Consider the following 23,500-nt stretch of genomic DNA (forward strand, 5'->3'; position numbering starts at 1 on the left):
TTTGGAATTGAGTTTGACGTGTTTTGCAGCCAAGAAGGTATTGTGCAACAATGTCTATGTAACAAACTATTCTGGCCTGGAATACAGCAAAGCTCAGTTTCGCACAATCTGACTGCATTATCTATTCCATTTTAAAAAGGGTACATCTATGCAGCGAATAGTAATGCCCCACAACATGAATTTGAAGGATGAGGGTGTGAACCCACCAACCTCACTTACAGAAATAGAATCCCAGCTTAACTCAATTCAATGCAATGTATCAAACTGGACTTGTACAGGATTTCAATGAGTGAAATGGCTTCTTAATCCCTTCACTTGTTCCAAGTCCCATTCATCTGTTGCCAGTGCTCGCCCAGTAATATTGGCTCCCAGTCCGGCATCACTGCAAGTTTATAATTCTCATCCTCTTTTCCAAATCAGTCTGTTTCCTCACCTCTCTCTATCTTCGTAACCACCTCCACTCCCACAAACCGACGTGATCTCTGCACTGCTCCAATTCTGGCTTCTTCCGCATCCTCAATTTTAATCACTCCATCATCATGCCTTCAGCTGCCAAGCCCTGAGCTCTGGAATTCCCCTCCCTGAGCTTCTCTGCCTCACAACCTCGCTCGCCTCCTTCCAACTCTCCTTAAAACTTACCTCTGAACAAACTTTTAGTCATCTTTCCCAATATCTCCTTATTTTGCTCGATGTTTAATTGCTTGACAACACTCTTGTGAAGCACCTTGGATGTTTTATTATGTTAAAGGTGCAATACAAATGCAAGGATGTTGTTGCTGTTCTTATGTACCAAGGTGGAATTCAAGGAGCCAAAACCAAGCCAAATCTTAGACATAACTGCTTCATTTATGTCACTGAACTATCCGAAGGCTACACTGTACACAGCTCAGTAACAGGAAAAAACATTTAGACTGTGGAACTTATTCCACCAAGTAAAATAAAAGCAACCAATTCTTTTCCCCCTTTACATAGTGTTATGGCTTGCTACCTTGGAGCATCTATGCATAATGTCACAGATTGGTGAGGCATGAGTTTCTGTATGCCAGTCCCAATACACAAGTATCAGTCTAAATGTTTAAAAGAAATATCACCATCAGCATAAAATTTAAGGCAATTGCAAAGAATTATAACCATATTTTCGTGCTACCCATTATTTTTTCTTTCACTTCATTTAAAAACTTATTTATGTAGCATAAAGTTGATGCAAAAGGCTTAGAGGGAGCTAAAAGGTTTGGCAGAAGAGAACGGAATTGGCACTGACAGCTGAAACAATCTTGGTTTTGCAGTTAGGGATGGGCAACAAATGCTGGCCTTGCCATCAATGCCCATATCCCATGAAAGAATGTAACATAATTACCAACTGAAATTAGTTCAACTGCATTACAATGTCAAGCTACATACATCCAAGAAAGTGTCATCTAATTTTTTTTTTTAATTGGTCTTTACAATTGCAGTTTTATTTGATTTGTTCATGCATTTATGTTAAATTTTTGACATGTCCTTTCAATGTGTGGAGAAAGAAGGAAAACAATAGGTTTTCAGTGATATATCTATTACATTTCCTAATAGCAGGACATAACAGATCACCTCAGCAATCCAAACATAATATTTGCCAAGGTTATACAAATAAAGTAAGTTAATCATTAATTCAACAAGACACAAAAAGTCAAAAATGTCAGGCTCCAAAAAATGTCCATCTTTTTCTTTAAAGGAAAGGGTTGGGAGTCATACACAGCTCAAGAACTGGAGATCAATATCACTGGCATAGAGACTGACCAGGTATCGAAATAGGAAATTAACAACATATTTATAGGGCTCCTCCACAAGGTCACTGCATTCAGACAACTTGGGGTGAAATTTATACTTCCACGCCGTAATTGGCGGCGGACGTAAATAATGGTGGTCCACCCACGCGGGCCACACATCGTGGAGTTGCCGTGATATTAAGCCCGATGGTTCATTTAAATAGCCGGGGTGGACTGCCCCGCCCCGATGTCATGGAAGGGGCGGGCTGTCCATCCCCGGCAATGGCCTCAGCTGTTTTTGCGCAGGTGCTGATGCTATTTTTCAAGGGCTTTGAGCCCTTCCATTCAATTTAAATATTTAAAAGAAAGTTACATAAAAATTTACAACCATTTAATTTACCCCTCTCCCACCCCTCCAATAACCATGTAATTAATTACTTGCCCTCTCCCCCAAAAACGCTTCCCTTGTCCACCTGACCTCCTCCTGCACCCCCCCCCTCCCCCACCAAGTACATTAAATTTAAACTCTACTCCTTCCTACCATCCCCTAAACCAATGATATGAGTTTGACCCCGCTCCCTCCCCTCCCACACTGAGAAACTTATCTGCTCCCCCCTCCCCACCAGTGTTGCACCTCGGATCCCCGAATGGGGATCCAAAGGTGTGGAGTGTCAGCCACCGGTACCAACATCGCTTCAGGATAGATGGCAGGAGCATAAATTTCATTAATTCCTTTATTTAAATTTATTTACATACGGTAATAGCGCGCCCGTTGCCAAGCAGCAGGGTGGCCACCATGAGGCCTCATTGCCGGCAATATGGGACCTGGCCTTCTCGGACTTAAGGCCCGTGAGGGGCCTCTCCTGGAGGCTTTTTCCACACCTCCCCCAGCCCGCCATGACACCCAACATCTGGAGGACTGTAAAATTCGCCCCCTTAGGTAAAGAACGTACAAATAAGCGATCTAACCTAAACTCTGCACTTTAAGTGCCATCATGATATGACAAAGTCAATTCTCATTAATGGCAGGTAAAACTTTAAGCTCAGTACTGTCTTGTTAAGCCAAAAACAAAAGAGCCTGTCATGCAGACCCCCACCTGCCAAGAATGAGGCATATTAATTTTGTCATATGAACATTGATTTTAAACTGTTGCTGGAGCGAGGAAATGACTAACACAGAGTGCTTGTGGGGGCAAAGGAACATTCCCCGACATATTCAACCCACAATGGACTTTAAATCACCAGACATTGAAGGTGAGGAAGCTCACATTCCAGGATGACTATTCGAATCCAGACATGGTCACACCAGATAGTCACATGACTAACCTGCCGGAAAACCTGAGTTTTTTTTAATTGTACAGACAGTTTGAGACAGAGAGACTGTTTGCTCCTGGACTGTAAAGACCTCTCCTGGATGGCTCACCATAGCCTCTCCTGTCTGCTCCCATTTCTTTCTCACAGAACTCCAAATCCACTGAAGACATGAACCACAAGAGAGAAATGTCTCCTACATTGAACAAGGTTTAAGAATAATACTGGGACCCAATGAAAAGCAAGACCTACCTACAATCAAGGACTCTACAGCGAACTCGAAGAACAGTAATGAAAAAATCTTCAGATATTACCTTAAACTTTTCTACTTTATTTCTTCTGCTCTTTTCTGTCTCTATCTGCACGTGTGTATCAGGTATGCATGCTGGCGCGGGCGTGTCACGTATCCGTAGGGGTTAACCAAATTAGAGTTAAATAAATTTCAACCTTTCTTCTTTAAACCTAAGAAAATCTGTTTGGCTGGTTTCTTTGCCTTATAATTGGAAAGCAGTGAACAAGGATTCACCAAGGGGGAGCTTGAAACACGGTGTGTTTAAAATTAAACCCTGTTACGGTAAGATCAGATAAAGGCTAAGAGGGAACCCTAGACTCCTTTCTTACCTAGTCGTAACAGAGCCCAAAATTACAATGGCACAGTCAGAACTAAAAAGTGGAACAGGACTTCTGCCAGTTTTCAGGTATTGGTGTTGACCCTGCAATAAATTGTTGGGTCATCTAATTTAAACACAGATGTGTGCAGGCTATGTCAAACCCCTCAGTTAAGTGGAGGCCTCAGTCAGCGGAAAATAAAACGGGGTGAGGGTTCAGGCCACCAATGGGCTGAACAGTACCTGGAGGGAATGAATGGAAGTGAGGAGGGGCAGGAAAGTGTGCAGTTTTGGTCTTCACATTTGAAAAAGGATATACTTGCATTGGAGGCTGTTCAGTAGATCGGTCCCTGGGATGAGGGAGTTGTCCTATGATATGAGACAAAGTAAATTGGGACGGTATTCTCTAGTTTAGAAGATTGAAACATATACGATTCTAAAGGGGCTGGCCAGAGTAAACACAGAGATTACTTCCACTGGTCAGGGAATCTAAAGCACAAACGCACAGTCTCAGGATAAGGGGCTGATCATTTAGGACTGAGATGAGGAGAAAATACTTCACTCAAAGGGTTGTGAATTTTTGGAATTCTCTTGTGGTTGTGAATGCTCCATCGTAGAATACATTTAAGGCTGGGATAGACAGATTTTTAGTCTCTCAGGGAATCAAGGGGTATGGCGAGCAGGCGGGAAAGTGGAGTTGAGTCCCAAGATCAGCCATGATCGTTCTGAATGGCGGAGCAGGCTTGATGGGCCATGTGGTCTACTCCTGCTCCTATTTCTTGTGTTTTTGTGTGTTCTAGCTTCAGGGCAATATCTCTCAGTGGCTGCAGGATTAAAATGACGCTACCAGTTCTGCCTTTCTGTTAATTCAGAATCCAAAACAAATATCACAGCCAAAGTCCATCTTCACAATGCCTCTTCAATCCTGATGATAGCTCAGCTAACCTTTCTAGCTAATGGCCGTGGATCCTTGTTTGTGTAGTTGTTAAGATATAGAAACTAGGCTGACCACGTACATGGAAAGGTAACACAGCCTTCAGAGTCCATCCATGATTCAGAAGTCCTGAGACTCAATCCCAAGAGTCTCATGATACCACAATGCAGACAAGCACTACTGGCATCCTGGCACTGGAATACCATCTTGGCACAGCATTCTTTGAAATTTAAAAATTGAGAAGAACTCCTGTGAAATCTATTATTTCTAGTATTTATTTCAGAAATATACAATGACCCATCTTAGCAGACAGCCTATAATTTATGAGGGAGTAAGCAAATGAAGAAAACAACACTTACGAATTGCATTGTAGAGTGGGAGCCCTGTTTTTTTGTCCCATACGATCGTTGTTTCTCTCTGATTGCTAACTCCAACAGCTAGAATTTTAAAAAAAATTGTTATTCTTTTGCTCAAGAATATAAGGAATCTTAAACAATCTCTACAATTTTTTAAAATTTAAAATCGAAGTCTTTGTCCTTCCCTCAAGATATCCAAGGGAAGCTTTTCCAGTCAGAGGGAACAGCATGCAAAGACCAGGAAGGTCAGGTAGGGATCTGGCCTAACTAAAGTGCCAATGCACATGAGAGCTGGTCCCCCCTGTCCCATGTGATTTCTCATCCAGTTAATTTGGGACATGTAACATAACTTACACTCCCTTTGTATTCCAGCTCATTGTAGCTCAGGGAGAGTTAATGCATCTAATTGCTAAGTACAGGGCAGGCTGTCCTTAATTAACCTGAACCTCTCTAAGTGTCTGTTGATATTTTCCCTGATTATTGTTTCTAAAACCTTACCCACCACTGATGTTAAAACAATTGGCCAACTGCTAGGACTGTCCTTTCACCCTTTCTTGAACAAGGGTGTCACATTTGCCACTGTGCAACCCTCTGGCATCTTCCCCGTATCCAGGGAAGATTGGAAGGTTATGGCAAACCTTTCCTCTATCTCCACTCCCATTACCATTATCAACTTTAAATATAGCCAGCCATTTTAGAACCTCGTCCCTCTCAAATTTTATCCTATCCAATGCCTCAACTCTCACTGCTTCTACCGATATTTTGTCAGCCTCCATTTCATGAGTGAACACTGATACAAAGTACTCAATAAATATATTAGCCTTGCCCTGCGCCTCCATTACCCTTTCTGTCCCTAATAGGTCCCACTCCTCCTCTTACTACTCATTTACATGCCAGTACAAGATCTTTGTGTTTCCTTTTATGTTGACTGCCATTCTATTTTCATTTTTCTCTTTGCCAGTCTTAATTTCCTCTTCACCTACCCTCTCACCTTATTGTATAAGTTCTCACTTGAGTTCACCTGACATGCATCATACACCCTCTTTTTTGTTTCATCATCAACTCAATCTCCCACGTAACCAAGGAACCCGGTTCTTGGTTCCTCTACCTTTCAGCCTTGTTGGAATGCTCCTAGCCGATATCCAAAGCATCAGTTCCTTAAAAAAGATACCCTATTGTTCCAAAACAGCTTTTCCTGCCAGTCTTAGGTTCCATTCTACCCTGGCTAGATCCCTATTCATCACATTGAAATTAGCTTTCTTTCAACCTTGGCATTCCACCTTATTTTGATCTTTACTTTTCTGCATTACCAGTCTAAAACTTATGATACGACGATCACTCTCACCCAAGTGCTCCCCCATAGACACTTGGTCCCCTTGGCCCACCTCATTTCGCAGATCCAGCAATGCCTCTTTTCTAGTTTGTCTGGGAACATACTGTATAAAACACTAGCTGGAGTACTGTGTACAGTTCTGGTCGCCACACTATAGGAAGGATGTGATTGCACTGGAAAGGGTGCAGAGGAGAGTCACCAGGATGTTGCCTGGGCTGGAGTATTTCAGCTATGAAGAGAGACTGGATAGGCTAGGGTTGTTTTCCTTAGAACAGAGAAGGCGGAGGGGGGACCTGATCGAGGTATACAAAATTATGAAGGGCATTGATAGGATTGACAAGAAGAAACTTTTTCCCTTAGCGAAGGGATCAATAACCAGGGGGAATAGATTTAAGGTAAGGGTCAGGAGGTTTAGAGGGGATTTGAGGAAAAGCTTTTCACCCAGAGGGTAGTTGGAATCTGGAACACACTACCCGAAGGGATGGTAGAGGCAGGAACCCTCAACATTTAAGAAGTATTTAGATGTGCACTTGAAATGCCATAGCATACAAGGCTACGGGCCAAGTGCTGGAAAATGGGATTAGAATGGATAGGTGCTTGATGGCCGGCACAGACACGATGGGCCGAAGGGCCTGTTTCTGTGCTGTATAACTCTATGGCTCTATACTGATCAAGGAAGTTCTCCTGAACACATTTGAGGAATTTCTCCCCCTCCTTACCCTTTACTCTAAAATTATCCCGATATTTGGGTAATTAAAAGTTCCCCACTCTATAGATGTTGCACATCTCTGGTTTCCCTGCAGATTTGCTCCTGTATCTCTCTCTATTTGGAGGCCCATAGAATACTCCTAGTAGCGTGATCGTACCCTTTTTGCTCCTCAACTCTAACCAAATGGATTCTGGTCTTGCCCTTTCAAAGACATCCTCCCTTTCCAACACTTCCCTAATTAGGACTGCCACCCCACCTCCCTTTTTTCTTTTTCTATCTTTACAGAACTTTAAGGCATTTTTGTTTCTCTTTTCTCCTGACTGTAGGGAGGGTCCCTTTGTTAATCTCCCTCGTGTCCTCTGGGACATTCCTGCTCACAGGTATCTGTCCAGATTCCATCGCATTCCCCTGCAGCACTCTGACTTGGTGAGGCATCTCTGCCCTTTTTTTGGACTTTCTTTGTCCCTGCATATACTGTAAATGCTATTAGCAGCCCTGGTAGTGTGCTCCTTTTCTCTGCATTTACTTAAGAGGGTGCAGGGTCTAATTTTTCCAATATTTCAAGGTTGGCTGACCGGACTGTAGGGAATTCTCCTTTAATCTGTCCTCCCTGTCCATTTTGTCCCCTACCTTCCTAACTGTCTGCCAGACCTGTGTCTGTCTGTCCCCTTTTGTTCAAAGCAGGGGTCCCTCACAATTCACCAGCCCTCCAAATGCCAGTACAGGAATTAGGGGTGTAGATTTTACTGTAAGTTGGGGCTTCCTCACAACCTGGCACGTGGCAAACTTTATAGTCACTACATAGAGTCGTACAGCATGAAACAGGCCCTTCGGCCCACCCCATCCATGCTGACCATAATGCCTATCTATACTACTCCCACCTGCCTGCATTAATTCCATATCCCTCTATGTCACAAAGGTGCCAGGCCCCAAACACTCCTTTCAGGTGAAGCAGCGATTTACTTGTACTTCTTTCAATGTTGCATACTGTATTCGCTGCTCACAATGTGGTCTCCTCTACATTGGGGAGACCAAGTGGAGACTGGGTGACCGCTTTGCGGAACACCTCCGCTCAGTCCGCAAGCAGGACCCTGAGCTTCCGGTTGCTTGCCATTTCAACACTCCCCCCTGCTCTCATGTTCACATCTCTGCCCTGGGATTGCTGCAGTGTTCTAGTGAACATCAACGCAAGCTCGAGGAACAGCATCTCATCTACCGATTGGGCACACTACAGCCTGCCGGACTGAACATTGAGTTCAATAATTTCAGAGCATGACAGCCCCCCATTTTACTTTCATTTTTAGTTGTTTTTTCTTTTTTATATTTTTTACAACCTTTTTTTTGCATTTATTTCATTTCATCTTAGTTTGTTCAGTTTGCTTGCCCACTGTTTTTTTTCCATGTTTGCACTTGCTGCTGTTCAATATTCAGTCCGTTAACACCTTTTCTGTACTAATGCTTTGTCTTTCAGCACACCATTAACATATTGTTTGCCTTTGCTCCATGACCTTTTGGTCCGCTATGTGGCCTTGTCCAATCTAAACCTCCTTTGTTATCTCTTGCCCCATCCCCACATCGCTTGCTTATAACCTGTGACATTTTTAATATTTGTCGGTTCCAAAGAAGGGTCACTGACCCGAAACGTTAACTCTGCTTCTCTTTCCACAGATGCTGCCAGACCTGCTGAGCGGTTCCAGCATTTCTTGTTTTTATTTCAGATTTCCAGCATCCGCAGTATTTTGCTTTTATTTTGATTTAATCCTCATCCTCATAAGGTGTTCTACCTTACCAAAGAAAGTTTCAAACAACCAGACTGTATGGCCATCTGTCTGCAGTGCCAATTCAGTCTCCTCTGGGGGAGCCGGTTTGGCCATGGCCCAAGTCACTACACAATCAGGGGAACTGCGGGGGACCATCTCATGCTGCTGCCCTGTCTCTCCGACGTCCTTTGGTCTCTCTATTACTGGGAAAGCTACCTTTACCCCCGCCAGATCATTGCCTAGGAGGTCAACCCCGTTCACTAGGGTCACCGGTCCCGAAACTAGGTCGCACTCCAAGCGCACCCGATGTAAAGGTATGGGCATACACTGCCCTCCGATATCATTTACTATCATCCTCGCATTTACTGCACCCTGGGGGAAAGGTCATGCCTTTTCTCAGCAAAAGGGATCTAGTAGCTCCTGTATCCCTGGGTATGATGATGGGCTTGCTTTGGATACAAAATCCTGATAGCCTTCAGGGATCTCATTACATTTTTCTGCACCCACACATTAGGTTTCCTGGGTCTTACTGCTGCAGTTAAACCCACAGCCTGTTCTGCTGTGGTCCCTTCTCCTGCACTGGGTGGGTGCGCCCTGATTAACCCTACAGGCTTTCCCCATAGTTCCAGCAGTCAGCTCAGAGGTGACCTGCCTTATTACAATGGAAGCTTACAGGTCTCACTCCTGCTTTCAGCACCATCTATTTTGGCTTGAGGAGGACCTGTCGTGTGTCCTGCTTTTCTTTCTCTCCCAGGACTGTGTGGGCTCCTATCACTCTCCCACCTCTTATCCTTTCCAGTGTTGTGGGGGTGACTAGGAAAGGTTTTCCCTTGGGGAACCAACTTGTGCATGGGAGTGAACTCATCAGCCAGAAATGCGGGTGGCCTCACTCTGTGCACTTTTTGTTCCTCCCCATGGGTCTTCACAGAGAGTGGGAGAGAGTTTTTCAATTCCTTGAGAAGCATCACCCGAGGTTTTCATACATGGACTGTGCTTTAAGGGCTTTTAGCCACTGATCAAAAGCTTACTTCTCTCAAACTCCAGGCAAGTTTGATCAGCTTGTTTCTGGAGGGTTCTGAATTTCTGGCAGTATGCTTCCGGTACTAGCTCATATGCCCTGAGGATCGCATTTTTAGTCAGTTCATAATTTAACGAGCTTTCATAGAACAACAGGGAATAAACCTCATGGGCTTTCCCTGTTAGCTTGCTTTGCAGCAGGAGGGTCCAGCTTTCGGTCGGCCATTTTAACTGCCTTGCAAGCTTTTCAAAAGTTACAAAAAGTGCTTCCACGTCTCCCTCATTAAGCTTTGGTTTCAAGTGAGAGAATTTTAAAAGTTCAGCACACAGCCCCGAGTTAACTGTAGCCCCCATATTGGCCATGCTTTCACTGTGGTTACTCTGTCGCCCCCTAGCCAATTCAAGCCTCCATAACTCCCTTTCCTCCTGCTCCTTCTGGAACGTTTTCTCTCTTTCTCTCTCCTGTCTCTCTTTTTCTTTCTCTTCTCTCTGGAATTCAAATTCTAGTTTCCTCTGTTCTAATTGTAATTTAGCTAACATTACCTTGTCTGAACTGGATTCAAACCCTGCCTCTGACTCTTCAGGGTCGAGGGAAAAACGGTTGGCCACAAATCCTAAGAGTTCGGATTTCTTAACTTTGGCACGGAAAGTGATCCCACATTGCCCAGCCATATTCCTCAACTCTTTCATAGATAGTGCCTTTAACTTATCCAAAGTTACTTCACCCTGGCTTGGGGAGGCACTGACTTCGGATGTGGACATGTTAGCATTCTAGAAACACAAGCCACACGAAAACCTGTATTGAAGTTTGTTGTTGTTGTTTTGATTGGGATCAATTTCATTTCCCACTTCCAATTTCTCGTTTGTATGTGAGTCCGATATCAGACGAGAGCCCCCAAATTTCTGTTACAACCAGATGAGGAAGGGGTCTCAGGCTCACCATTCGCCCCTTCTCTGGTTTGACTGCAACAGGGTTTATTCTTTTAACAGTGATTTTAGCTTACCACCTCAGTGAGCCCTTTCTCACTGTTCCTTGAATATAATTACAAATGAACCAGACAGGTTTTCTTGAGTTTAAACAAGAAAAATCTAAGTTTATTAACCTCATCACTCTAAACAGGTTAAAATTATTAAAACACATGAAGCATCCATGCTCACATTCATACAAGAGGCACACACACATACACAAATAGATACAAAGAGGGAAAAGAGTTGGGAGGTTGAAGTAAAGTCCATAATAAATGGAATTTAATGCTGAGTTTTATTATCCTTAGTTGAAGTTAAAGTCTTGAAGTTCTCGCTGGGCCACATGGAAAATTCAGGCTTGCTTCTCTGGTTCCAGAATGCAAAAGAGCGGCTTTATCCGTGTCCCCTGGTTGCTGCCTGTAAGGTTCTGTAGTCTTTGAGGCTCAGTAGCTGTCACCGAGAATTCCCTGGGATTTTGCTGGAGAGGAAGACATAGAGAGAGGTGCTTTCTTCTTGGTGTTCAGTTACTGTCTTCTTTCTTTCTTTCTGAGGCACAATTCACAAACTCAGAGTTACACAGGCAGGTGTCATGTGACTACCTCTTTGTTTGAAAACAGAAGTTTCTGGAGTTCTTCTCAAGCTGTGCAAACATACTTTGTTTGTGGGGGGGGGGGGGGGGGTCTGGCTCTTTCAAAGTCAATGGGTGTTGAGGCTTTTGATGTCCACAACTGACAAAAACCCTTTTAGATAATTGAATCAGAGCACCCCCCTATTGTTCTAGCTAGACAGGGTAATTACCTCTGTCTCTCAGCTGGCCTTTAACTTCGCACATGCAAATTGTACGCGACTATCTTCAGTTGATCTGTTCTGCTTTTTAAAAATTATTTGTAATATCTAGTAAAAAGTCTCAGGCAGAGTTCCATACAATCAAATTAATATTTTCCATTTGGGGTTTCCGTCACATTGTATATTAAGCGCCCAGTCCTTACCATTTTTAAGCCATATTTCCATTATTGGCACTGCATCATATTCCCATACTGCTATTGTGCTTGTAGCTCACCAACCTTATTCACCACACTTTGTACATTTACACACATACATTGTAATTCTTTCTTTGCATCCCTCATAGTCCTTCTCAGTCCACTCCCATCTAATACGGAGCTACTCCCTTCTCTAGTGTTGTCCATCACTCTCACTCTGATCCCACCTAATACTTTGCTATTCCCTACTCAAGTGCTATCAGTCTCTTCCACTTCTCTGTGCACCTTGGTATTCCTTTCTTGTATTATCTTCTGTTTCCCACACCTCTGACAAGTTAGTTTAAACCCTCCTCAATAGCACTAGCAAATCGTCTCGCCAGCAAATTTGTCCCAGCTCTGTTCAGATACAACCTGTCCAGCATATACATGTCTCACCTTCTCCAGAACCAGGCATTTAAAGTCCTCCCTCCTGCACCATCTTTCCAGCTACGCATTCATCTGCACTTTCCTCCTATTTCTATATTCACTTGCACGTGGTACTGGGAGTAATCCAGAGATTACTACTTTTGAGGTCCTGCTTGCTAATTCGTGCTTAGCTCACTAAACTCTTTCGGCAGGACCATATCCTTCTTCCTACCTATGCTAGCAATGTGGACCAAGACTGCTGGCTGTTGACCCTCCTCCCTCAAGGGCCTCTGCAGACGTTCAGTGACATCCTTGATCCTGGCACCAGAGAGGCAACACCATCCTGAATTCACGTCTGCAGCCACAGAAACCCCAGTTCTCTTCCCTTGACAATTGAACCTCCTTTCATTATTGCTCTTCCAGTCTTCCTTGTATCCCACTGTACAGCTGAGCCACCCGTGGTGCCATGGCCTTGGCTCTGGCTGCACCCAGAGGAACCATCACTTTTCTCAGTATTCAGAACCAGTTCACCTTGAATAAAGTTCATATCTTAAAAGTAGGAATATGATATGTCTTTACTGGGCATGGCACTGTTTCTCCATCACCATTTTCTTTCTTATATTAAATCACAAGGTTCTACCATTTTACTTACTTTTACATTCCCTTGTACTACTGATATTTGTCCCTCTGTATCTGTTTTCATAACGAAAAAAAGTATTAATTTAACAAGTCTGCCATTTCCTTACTGTTCATTGTATTAGTCTGGCTACTGTCAGCTATTACTCAGGTGGCAGCACTCAAACCTCTGAGTCAGAAAATTGTGGGTTCAAGACCCACTCCAGGACTTGAGCACAAAAATTTAGGCTGACATTCCTCCAATGCTGCATTCTCAAAGGTGACATCTTTCGATGAAACATTAAACCAAGGCCCTACCTGCCCCCACAGGTGGATGTAAAAGATCAGGGCACTAAAGAAGAGGAATAACAAAATATCAGTAGAAGCGGAGAGAGAAAAATAGGGTAAAAATTGAGATGGGGAGATACTAAAAAAGCTGGCTATGTTTACAGTAGATAAGTCACCTGGGTCCAGATGGCTTGCATCCCAGATTGCGAAAGTAAGTGGGGGAGGAGAGCGGAAGGGCTTGCCATAATCTTCCAAACTTCCCTAGATACTGGGCAGGTGCCCGAGGATTGGAGAATGGCAAATGTGACACCCTTATTCAAGAAAGGGTGTAAGGACAGTCCTAGCAACTACAGGCAAGTTAGTTTATCAGTGGTGGGTAAGGTTTTAGAAACATTAATCAGGGAGAAAAAAAAAATCAACAGACACTTGGAGAGGCTCAGGTTAATTAAGGATAGCCAGTATGGATTTGTAAAAGGGAGATCATGCTTGACTAATCGAATTGAATTTTTTGATGAAGTAACAGTGAAGGCCGATGAAGCGAATGCGACAGATGTTGTCCATATGGATTTTAAGAAAGCGTTTGATAAGGTACCACATAGAATGCAGGCTCATGGAATAGGGGGAATCAGTGTCCAATGGATAAAAAATTGGCTTAAGGACAGAAAACAAGAAGTCGTGGTAAATGGTTGTTTTTCAGACTGGAGAATGGTAGACAGTGATGTTCCCCAAGGGTTAGTGCTTGGACCACTGCTTTTGTTTTGCTATACATAAATGACTTGGATCTTGGAATACAAAGTAGAATTTCAAAATTTGCCAATAACACCAAACTTGAAGGTGTGGTAAACAGTGAGGATGATTTGAACCGCCTGCAATAGGACATAGAGAGGCTAGCAGAATGGACAGACAAGTGGCAGATGGAATTTAATACAGACAAGTGTGAGGTGATGCATTTTGGCAGAAGGAATAGGGTGAGGCAATATATACTTAATGGCACAGTTCTAAAGATGTCCATATGGCACAGTTCTAAAGAGTGTGCAGGAACATAGCGACCTGGGGGTACATGTGCATCGATCTTTGAAGGTGGCAAGACATATTGAGAGATTGGTTACTAAGGCATATGGGTTCTTGGGCTTCACAAATAGAGGCATTGAGTACAAAAGCAGGAAATTTATGATGAACCTTTATAAAGCTCTGGTTAGGCCACAACCTGTAGACAAAACACAGTAAGGAATATTAACAAAACTAATTGATGATACAAAATCGGTACATACCCCTAAAAGGTCAAGGCTCCACTTTTGTTGACCATAGTTGCTTTACTGCACGGTATTATTCAGGGGTCCTGTTCTGGTGAAGGATGTGAGGGTCCTCGAGAGGGTGCAGAGGAGATTTACCAGAATCCAGAATGGTTCCAGGGATGGGGGTTTTAGTTACAAGGTGAGGTTGGAAAGGTTCTGGTTGTTCTTCTTGGAGCAAAGGAAATGGAGGGAGATTTCATGAAGGCGTACAATATTATGACGGGCATAGATATGTTAGACAAGGAAAAACAGTTTCCATTAACTAATGGTACAAGGAATAAAGGGCACAGAATGAAGGTTTTGGGCAAGAAATGCAGGGGGAACATGAAGAACTTTGTTATGCAGTGGGTGGGATATAGTAGCATACTAGGGAATACAGTAGCATAGTGCTTATGTTACTGTACTAGTAATCAAGAGGCCTTAATGAATGATTTAGAGACATGAGTTCATATTGCACCACGCCAGCCGGTGAATTTAGGACACATTGGAAGAGGGGAGTTTAAAAAGAGTGCAGGAACCACTGCCAGAGACACAGCAGCATAGCACTTTGAGAGAGAGGAGATTAAAAAGAGCATGGGAACCACCGGCAAAGAGACACAGCAACAGAGCACATCTCAACATCTCCAACAATACAGCATGCATTCAGAAGAAAAATCGAGGTGTGACATCACAGTGAAACAGGTAGGTAATTGGCTGGATGAGAAGTCGGAGCGACAAATAGCACAAGAGGGGAGAGAGAGCAGCAAGGCAGAGAGAGCTAGTCGGTAAGTATCTGGTGGGTATTTTCTTACTTTATTTTCTTTTTTCTGCTGATTTTAATTTTTTCTCAAACATTTAAGTCTATCTACTAAGTAGAAGTGAAAATACCAGTCGTTGGTAGGTGGTTACTCGTTTGTTTGTTTTATTTATAACCATTTTATTGTATTTATTTTACTTCCAATTTCAGTGCAGTAAATAAATAATTCGAGGGCTGCTCACACCCGTCGAATGGACATCCTGTGGCATGTGGGAACTCCATGAACCCACCCATGTCCTGGACAACTACACATGCAGAAAATACCACCAAATAAGCCCAACAAGAGGGGGCGCAATTCTATCATTTAGTCTTTGGAAATGAAGCAGGGCAAGTGGATGATGTAGCAGTGAGTGTCCATTTTGGAGACAGTGACCATCAGAATTTAGCATTATTTAGAGTTTAGCATTATTATGGAAAAGGACAAAAACAGAACAAAAGTAAATGTTCTAAATTGGGGGAAGGCAAATTTTAGAAAGCCGAGAGGTGATACGGCGAAAATGGACTTGATACAGCTACTAGAAGGAAAATCAGTGGCAAACCAGTGGAAGGCATTCAAAAGCGAGATTCTAAGGGCACAGTGTAGACATGTCCCCACAAAGAAAAAGGGTGGCACTGCCAAATCTAGAGCCCCCCTGGTTATCTAGAAGCATACAGGGGATGATAAAGCAGAAAAAGAAAGCTTATGACAGTCAGAAAAAAAAATACTTTAGAAAGCCTAGAGAGGTATAGAAAGTGCAGGGATGAAATAAAAAAGGAAATTAGGAAAGCAAAGAGAGAACACAAAAAAATCTTGGCAGGTAAAATTAAAGAAAACCCAAAGATGTTTTATCAGTTTATTAAGAGCAAGAGGATAATTAAGGGCCTATCAGAGAAGTACAAGGTAACATGCGTGGATGCAGAAGATGTTGGCAGGGTTCTTAATGAATCTCGGTCTTCACATAGGATAATGCAGACATTGTAGTTAAAGAGGAGTGTGAAATATTAGATGCAATAAGCATGAGAGGAAATACTAGAGGGTCTGACATCCTTGAAAGTGGATAAAATCACCATGGCTGGATGGATTGTATCCCAGGCTGTTAAAGGAAGCCAAGGAGAAAATAGTAGATGCTCTGAGGATCATCTTCAAATCCTCACTGGATACAGGTGAGGTACCAGAGGATTGGAGGTCTGCGCACATTGTACCATTGTTTAAAAAGTGTGTGAGGGATAGGCCAAATAGTTATAGCAGGTCAGTCTGACCTCGTTGATGGGAAAATTATTGGAATCAATTCTGAGAGATAGAATAAACTGTCACTCAGAAAGGCACAGATTAATCAGGGATAGTCAGCATGGATTTGTTAAGGGAAGGTCATGTCTCACTAACTTAATTGAATTTTTGGAGGATGTAACAAGGAGGATTGATGAAGACAGTGCAGTGGATGTGGTCTACATGGATTTTAGTAAGGCATTTGGCAAGGTCCTGCATGGCAGACTGGTCAGAAAAGTAAACGTCCATGGGATACAGGGGAAATAAGGGAGTTGGATCCAAAATTGGCTCAGTGACAAGAAACAAAGGGTAATGGTCGACTGATGTTTTTGCGAATGGAAAGCAATTTCCAGTGGCATTCTACAGGGCTCGGTTTTGGGTCTCTTGCTGTTTGTAGTATATATTAATGAATTATACTTAAATCTGGGAGGCATGAATGCGAAATTTTCAGATGACACAAAAATTGGCTGTGTAGCTAACAGTGAAGAGGATAGCTGTAGACTTCAGAATTATATCAACAGTTTTGTTGAGTGGGCAGAAATGGCAAATAGAATTCAATCCAGAGAAGTGTGAGGTAATGCATTTGGGGAGGGCAAACAAAGCAAGGAAATACACAATAAATGGAAGGGTATTGACAGGGTTAGAGGAAGGTCCCTGAAGGTGGCAGGACAGGTAGATAGAGTGGTGAAGAAGGCATATGGAATGCTTTCCTTTATTAGCCGAGGTATAAAATACAAAAGCAGGGATGTAATGCTGGAACTATATAAAATGCTGGTTAGGCCACAGCTGGAGTATTATTTATTTTTAAATTTTTTTTATTTAGAGATACAGCACTGAAACAGGCCTTTCGGCCCACCGTGTCTGCGCCGACCACCAACCACCCATTTATACTAATCCTACATTAATCCCATTACCCTCTCACATCCCCACCTTCCCTCAATTCCCCGACCACCTACCTATACTAGGGGCAATTTATAATGGCCAATTTACCTATCAACCTGAAAGTCTTTGACTGTGGGAGGAAACCGCAGCACCCGGCGAAAACCCACGCAGTCACAGGGAGAACTTGCAAACTCCGCACAGACAGTACCCAGAATCGAACCCGGGTCGCTGGAGCTGTGAGGCTGCGGTGCTAACCACTGCGCCATTGTGCTTGCCTGAAGTTCTGTTCGCCATATTACAGGAAGGACATAATTGCTCTGGAGCAAACAACGAGGTATTTATCATCCATTAACAGAACTTCAGACCCTAACGGAGGGATGATTTAATTGAAGTGTACAAAATTATGAGGGGCCGAGATACAGTAGGAGGAGGACTAGTTTCCCCTAGTAGAAAGGTCAATTAGCGGGGGGCACAGATTTAAGGTGATTGGGAAAGATGAGGGGACATGAGGAAAAACATTTTCACAGAGAGTGGCGGGTGTCCGGAATTTGATGCCCGAATCGGTGGTGGAGGCAGAAACCCTCAACTCATTTAAAAGGTACCTGGACCTGCACCTGAAGTGCAGTAACCTGTAAGGCTACAAACCAGGTGCTGGATGGTGGGATAGTTTTTTCAGCTGGCGCAGACACAATGTGCTGAATGGCCTCTTTCTGTGCTGTAACCTTTCTACGGTTCTATGGGTGATAACAACCTGAAGCTTGCTGCCCACAAGGGTGGTAGAAGCGGAGACAATGATTTCAAAAGGAAACTGAATAGCAATTTATCGGAAATAAACTTGCAAAGCGACGGGGTCAAGTGGGGGAGTGAGACAACTGGGTTGCTCCTTGGAGAGCCGACATGGACTCGATGGGTCAAATGGCCTCCTTCCGTGCTGTAAATGATTCTATGACTCTGAGAGCAGGGGTGTTATCCCTAGTGTCCTGGACAGTACTTCGCTATCAATTAATATCACAAAAACACAGATTGTCTGGTGATTATCACACTGTTGCTGGTGGGAGCTTGAGCTGTGCAAATTGGCTGTCGCATATATTAGAGCAGTGACTACACTTCAGAAGTACTTCAGTGGCTGTAAAGTGCTTTGGGTCATGAAAGGTGCTATATAAATGGAAGTTTTTTTTTAAAGTCTTGCCTCCATCAATTATTAAGGGACCCACATTCCTCTTTACCACTCACTTGCTCTTAACTCACTTGTAAAACATTTTTTGTTTAATTTGTTCATGGGATGTGGGCGTCACTGAAAAGGCCAACATTTATTGCCCATCCCTAATTGCCCTAGAGAAGGTGGTGGTGAACTGCCTTCTTGGAGGGGCACTTGCAGGTGGTGGTGTTCCCATGTATCTGCTGCCCTTATCTTTCTACGTGCCAAGGGTCACGGGTTTGGAATATGCTGTCGAAGGAGCCTTGGTGAGTTGCTGCAGATGATGGTACACACTGCTGCCATTATGTGTCAGTGATAAAGGGAGTGAATTTTGAAGGTGGTAAATGGGGTGCCAATCAAGTGGGCTGCTTTGTCCCAGATGGTGTCAAGCTGCTCGAGTGTTGTTGGAACTGCACTCATCCAGGCAAGTGGAGAGTATTCTATCACACTCCTGACTTGTGCCTTGTAGATCGTAGACAGGCATCAGGGAGAAAGGAGGGGAGTTACTCGCCACAGAATTCCCAGCCTCTGACCTGCTCTTGTAGCCACAGCATTTATGTGGCTGGTCCAGTTCAGTTTCTGGTCAATGGTAACCCCCGGAATGTTGATAGTGGGGGATTCAGCGATGCTAATGCCATTGAACATCAAGGGGAGATGGTTAGATTCTCTCTTGTTTGAGATGGTCATTGCCTGGCACTAATATGGTACAAAACTTGTCACTGATCAGCCCAAGCCTGTATGTTGTCCAGCTCATGCTGCATCTGGACATGGCTGCTTCAGTATCTGAAGAGTTGCAAATGGTGAACATTGTGCAATCATCAGGGAACATCCCCACTTCTGACCTTATGATGGAGGGAAGGTCATTGTTGAAGCAGCTGGGCCTAGGACACTACCCTGAGGAACTCCTACAGTGATGTTCTGGGACTGTGATGATTAACTTCCAACAAGCTATTAGCTTTAATATTTCTTGCAAGAATTTTTCCACAATTATCCTTTTTTGCACCTCATTATTTTCTTTATAACTCATAATTTTTTTTTAATAGTGTTCCTATTCCACCGGATTTCCTGTTTTCCTTGAATTCTTGTATGCCTTTTCTTTTAGCTTAATACTGGCTCTTACCCCTTGTGCAGTAAAGCAATCATACAAAAGTGCAGCCTTGACCTTTTAGGGTACATACCGATTTTGTATCTCATCAATTACTTCTGTAAATAATTCTTTGTCCATAGGTTTACCCATTAAAATTTCAAAACAGTTTACAGTGATCAATTAAGTTCTTATTACTTCAAAGTTTTGTGACTCTTCCTTCTCCCACTCAAACCCAATATCAAATTCAACAATTATATGGTCACTATTCCCTAGATGTTTCCTTTCTGTCAGATTTATTTAGAGATACAGCACTGAAACAGGTGATGACCAACAAACCACCCATTTGTACTAATCCTATATTAATCCCTGCAGACACTCTTCAGTGTGAGATGTTAAAGCAGCATCATCAGCAAAGAGGAGTTCCCTGATGAGGACTTTCCGTACTTTGGACTTCGCTCTTAGACGGGCAAGGTTGAACAACCTGCCCCTGATCTTGTGTGGAGGAAAATTCCTTCTTCAGAAGACTTGAATGCATGTGAAAGCAGTAGGGAGAAGAAAATCCCAAAAAAGTGTGGGTGCGAGAACACAGCCCTGTTTCACGCCACTCAGGATAGGAAAGGGGTCTGATGAGGAGCCGCCATGTTGAATTGTGCCTTTCATATCATCATGGAACGAGGTGATGATACTTACACTGAAGAATGCCTGCAGAGTCTCATCGACAGGTTTGCGGCTGCCTGCAATGAATTTGGCCTAAACATCAGCCTCAAGAAAACGAACATCATGGGGCAGGATGACAGAAATGCTCCATCCGTCAATATTGGCGACCACGCTCTGGATGTGGTTCAAGAGTTCACCTACCTAGGCTCAACTATCACCAGTAACCTGTCTCGAGATGCAGAAATCAACAAGCGCATGGGAAAGGCTTCCACTGCTATGTCCAGACTGGCCAAGAGAGTGTGGGAAAATAGCGCACTGACACGGAACACAAAAGTCCGAGTGTATCAAGCCTGTGTCCTCAGTACCTTGCTCTATGGCAGCGAGGCCTGGACAACATATGTCAGCCAAAAGCGATGTCTCAATTCATTCCATCTTCGCTGCCTCCGGAGAATACTTGGCATCATGTAGCAGGAACGTACCTCCAACACAGAAGTCCTCGAGGCGGCCAACATCCCCAGCTTATACACACTACTGAGTCAGCGGCGCTTGAGATGGCTTGGCCATGTGAGCCGCATGGAAGATGGCAGGATCCCCAAAGACACATTGTACAGCCTGCTTGCCACTGGTATCAGACCCACCGGCCGTCCATGTCTCCGCTTTAAAGACGTCTGCAAACGCGACATGAAGTCCTGTGACATTGATCACAAGTTGTGGGAGTCAGTTGCCAGTGATCGCCAGAGCTGGTGGGCAGCCATAAAGGCGGGGCTAAAGTGTGGCGAGTCGAAGAGACTTAGCAGTTGGCAGGAAAAAAGACAGAAGCGCAAGGGGAGAGCCAGCTGTGTAACAGCCTCAACAAACACATTTTTCTGCAGCACCTGTGGAAGAGCCTGTCACTCTAGAATTGGCCTTTATAGCCACTCCAGGCGCTGCTCCACACACCACTGACCACCTCCAGGCGCTTACCCATTGTCTCTCGAGATAAGGAGGCCAAAGAAGATATTAATCCCATATTCCCTACCACATCCCCACCATTCTCCTACCATTTACCTACACTAGGGGCAATTTACCTATCAACCTGCAAGTCTTTGGCTATGGGAGGAAACCGGAGCACCTGGCAGAAACCCACGCGGTCACAGGGAGAACTTGCAAACTCCACACAGGCAGTACCCAGGTCGCTGGTGAGGCAGTGGTTAGCACCTCAGCGCCACTGTGTTGACTAATTCTGTTCATTTACTCATCACTATATCAAGTATGGCCTGTTCCCAGTTAGTTCTAAAGCATGGTGTTCTGGAAAACAACCTTGAATACATTTTAGAAATTCATTGCCTTTGCTATTTGAACTGTTCTGCTTTCCCAAGTCTATGTGAAAATCAAAACCTCCCAATGATAGCTGCATTGTTTTTTTCTAGATGCTTCACTGATCTCTGGATTTATACACCTCCCTCTCCCATTACATTGTCACAATCATGAAGTCTGTAGATAGCACCTACTGGAGTTTCACATTCCTTGCTGTTTCTTAATTCTATCAATAGCACTTCCACTGATAGATCACCCTTACTAAAATCCATTTTTCTACTACTGTATATGCTTTGATTAATATTGCTACTCTTCCTACTTTTTCAATTTCCATTTCTCATTTCCTTTGATCTTATAGCCTGTAATATTTAGCTCCCAATCAAACCCAGTTCTCTATAATGGCTACTATATCATACCCTTAAAGTATCCTGATCCAAGAGCCTGTAATTACTGGCCCTCCTTCAGTCTGGTTTGTTCATCTTGTATTGAGCATCAAATTGTTGTGCAAGCAGAAATGTAGATTTAAAATGTTGCAAGTTGAAGGACTGACAAACATCTGCCCAATCTGCACCCCATCCTATGTATCAGCAGCTGATCCTGTGCTACAACAAGCAGCTTTGTGAAGCACTTAAGAGATGAAGTTGCTAGTAAGTTTCAGTTGCAAGTTTAGGTGTACTCTGCTAGAATATTCTTAGCAAGTACTGAAAGCTACAAGGTTATTGGCAGGCAATAAATGTGTACCAGGTTGAACGACAACACTTGGCATGTATGCACACTAAGCCATCTACCTGGTGCACCGTATTGTTGTGTTGCCATTTCTGAAAAAGTTAATCCTGGCAGTCACTTTGAAAGTGTGCTGCACTGCTGTCCTCTTGGGATGGTACCCTGAAGTAGTCACAAGACACCTCATGCAACAGCACCTCCACTTAGTCACCAATAAACCAAGATTGGATGTGATGCCACTCACATATCCATAGTTTCCATTTCCTGCCACCCACATCTTTTTACCAGCCACTTATTGACCTGCACAGCCATTGGAAAGGCAGCCAAAATTTGTTGATCCACTAGAAATAGTAGGAGTTGTATTACTGTAGCCTAATGTGTATCTTCTAAAAGAATACCATTATCCATATTTTACTACACAATTCTTCATAAAAGGTACAGAATTTGGGATCAAAAGCAAGAGGAATTTCACAAATCATTTTTTCAAGTGAGGTACATTACATGAACAATAGGTTTCTCCAGTTTCTGCACTACAAAGGGTCAGATTGATTAAATGTGATTTTGAAGGAAGCAATACATATAAACCACCTTTTTTAATTCAGTCATGGGATGTGGGCATTGCTGGCAAGGCCAGCATTTATTGCCATCCCTAGTTGCCCTTGAGAAGGTGGTGGTGAGTTGCTTTCTTGAACTGCTGCAGTCCACATGGGGTAGGTACACCCACAACGCTATTCGGGAGGGAGTTCCAGGATTTTAACCCAGCAACAGCGAAGAAACGGCCATATAGTTGCAAGTCAGCATGGTGTGTGGCTTGGAGGGAACTTTGAGGTTGTTGTGTTCCCATGCATCTGCAGCCCTTGTTCCTCTAGGTGGTAGAGGCCATGGGTTTGGAAGGTGCTGTTGAAGGAGGCGTGGCAAGTTGCTGCAGTGCATCTTGTAGATGATACACACTGCTGCCACTGTGTGCCAGTGGTGGAGGGAGTGAATGTTGAAGGTGGTGGATGGGGTGCCAATCAAGCGGGCTGCTTTGTCCTGGATGGTGTTGAGCTTCTTGAGTGTTGTTGGAGCTGCACTTGTCCACGCAAGTGGGAGCATTCCATCATTTGTGCCTTGTGGATGGTGGACAGGCTGAGGTAAGTTATTTACCACAGAACTCATAATCTGCTCTTGTAGCCACAGTATTTATGTGGCATGTGGCTGGTCCTGTTAAGCTGCTAGTCAATGGTATTCGCCAGGAAGTTGATGGTGGGGCTTGCAGCGATTGTAATGCCATTGAATGTCAAGGGCAGATTG

At 43.6% G+C, this 23,500-nt stretch overlaps 1 protein-coding gene across 1 annotated transcript in view; it reads right to left on the reverse strand.

The window, feature by feature from the left end:
• Positions 1 to 23,500, reverse strand: part of gk (glycerol kinase) — a 146,642-nt gene that overhangs the window by 100,458 nt on the left and 22,684 nt on the right. Inside the window, exon 4 of the mRNA XM_068040567.1 lies at positions 4,958 to 5,035. Within this exon, the coding sequence (XP_067896668.1) occupies positions 4,958 to 5,035 (78 nt within the window). The remainder of the gene's footprint in view (positions 1 to 4,957; positions 5,036 to 23,500) is intronic.

This window comes from Heterodontus francisci, chromosome 10 (genome assembly GCF_036365525.1).
Source record: "Heterodontus francisci isolate sHetFra1 chromosome 10, sHetFra1.hap1, whole genome shotgun sequence".
NCBI classification, from domain to species: Eukaryota; Metazoa; Chordata; class Chondrichthyes; order Heterodontiformes; family Heterodontidae; genus Heterodontus; species Heterodontus francisci.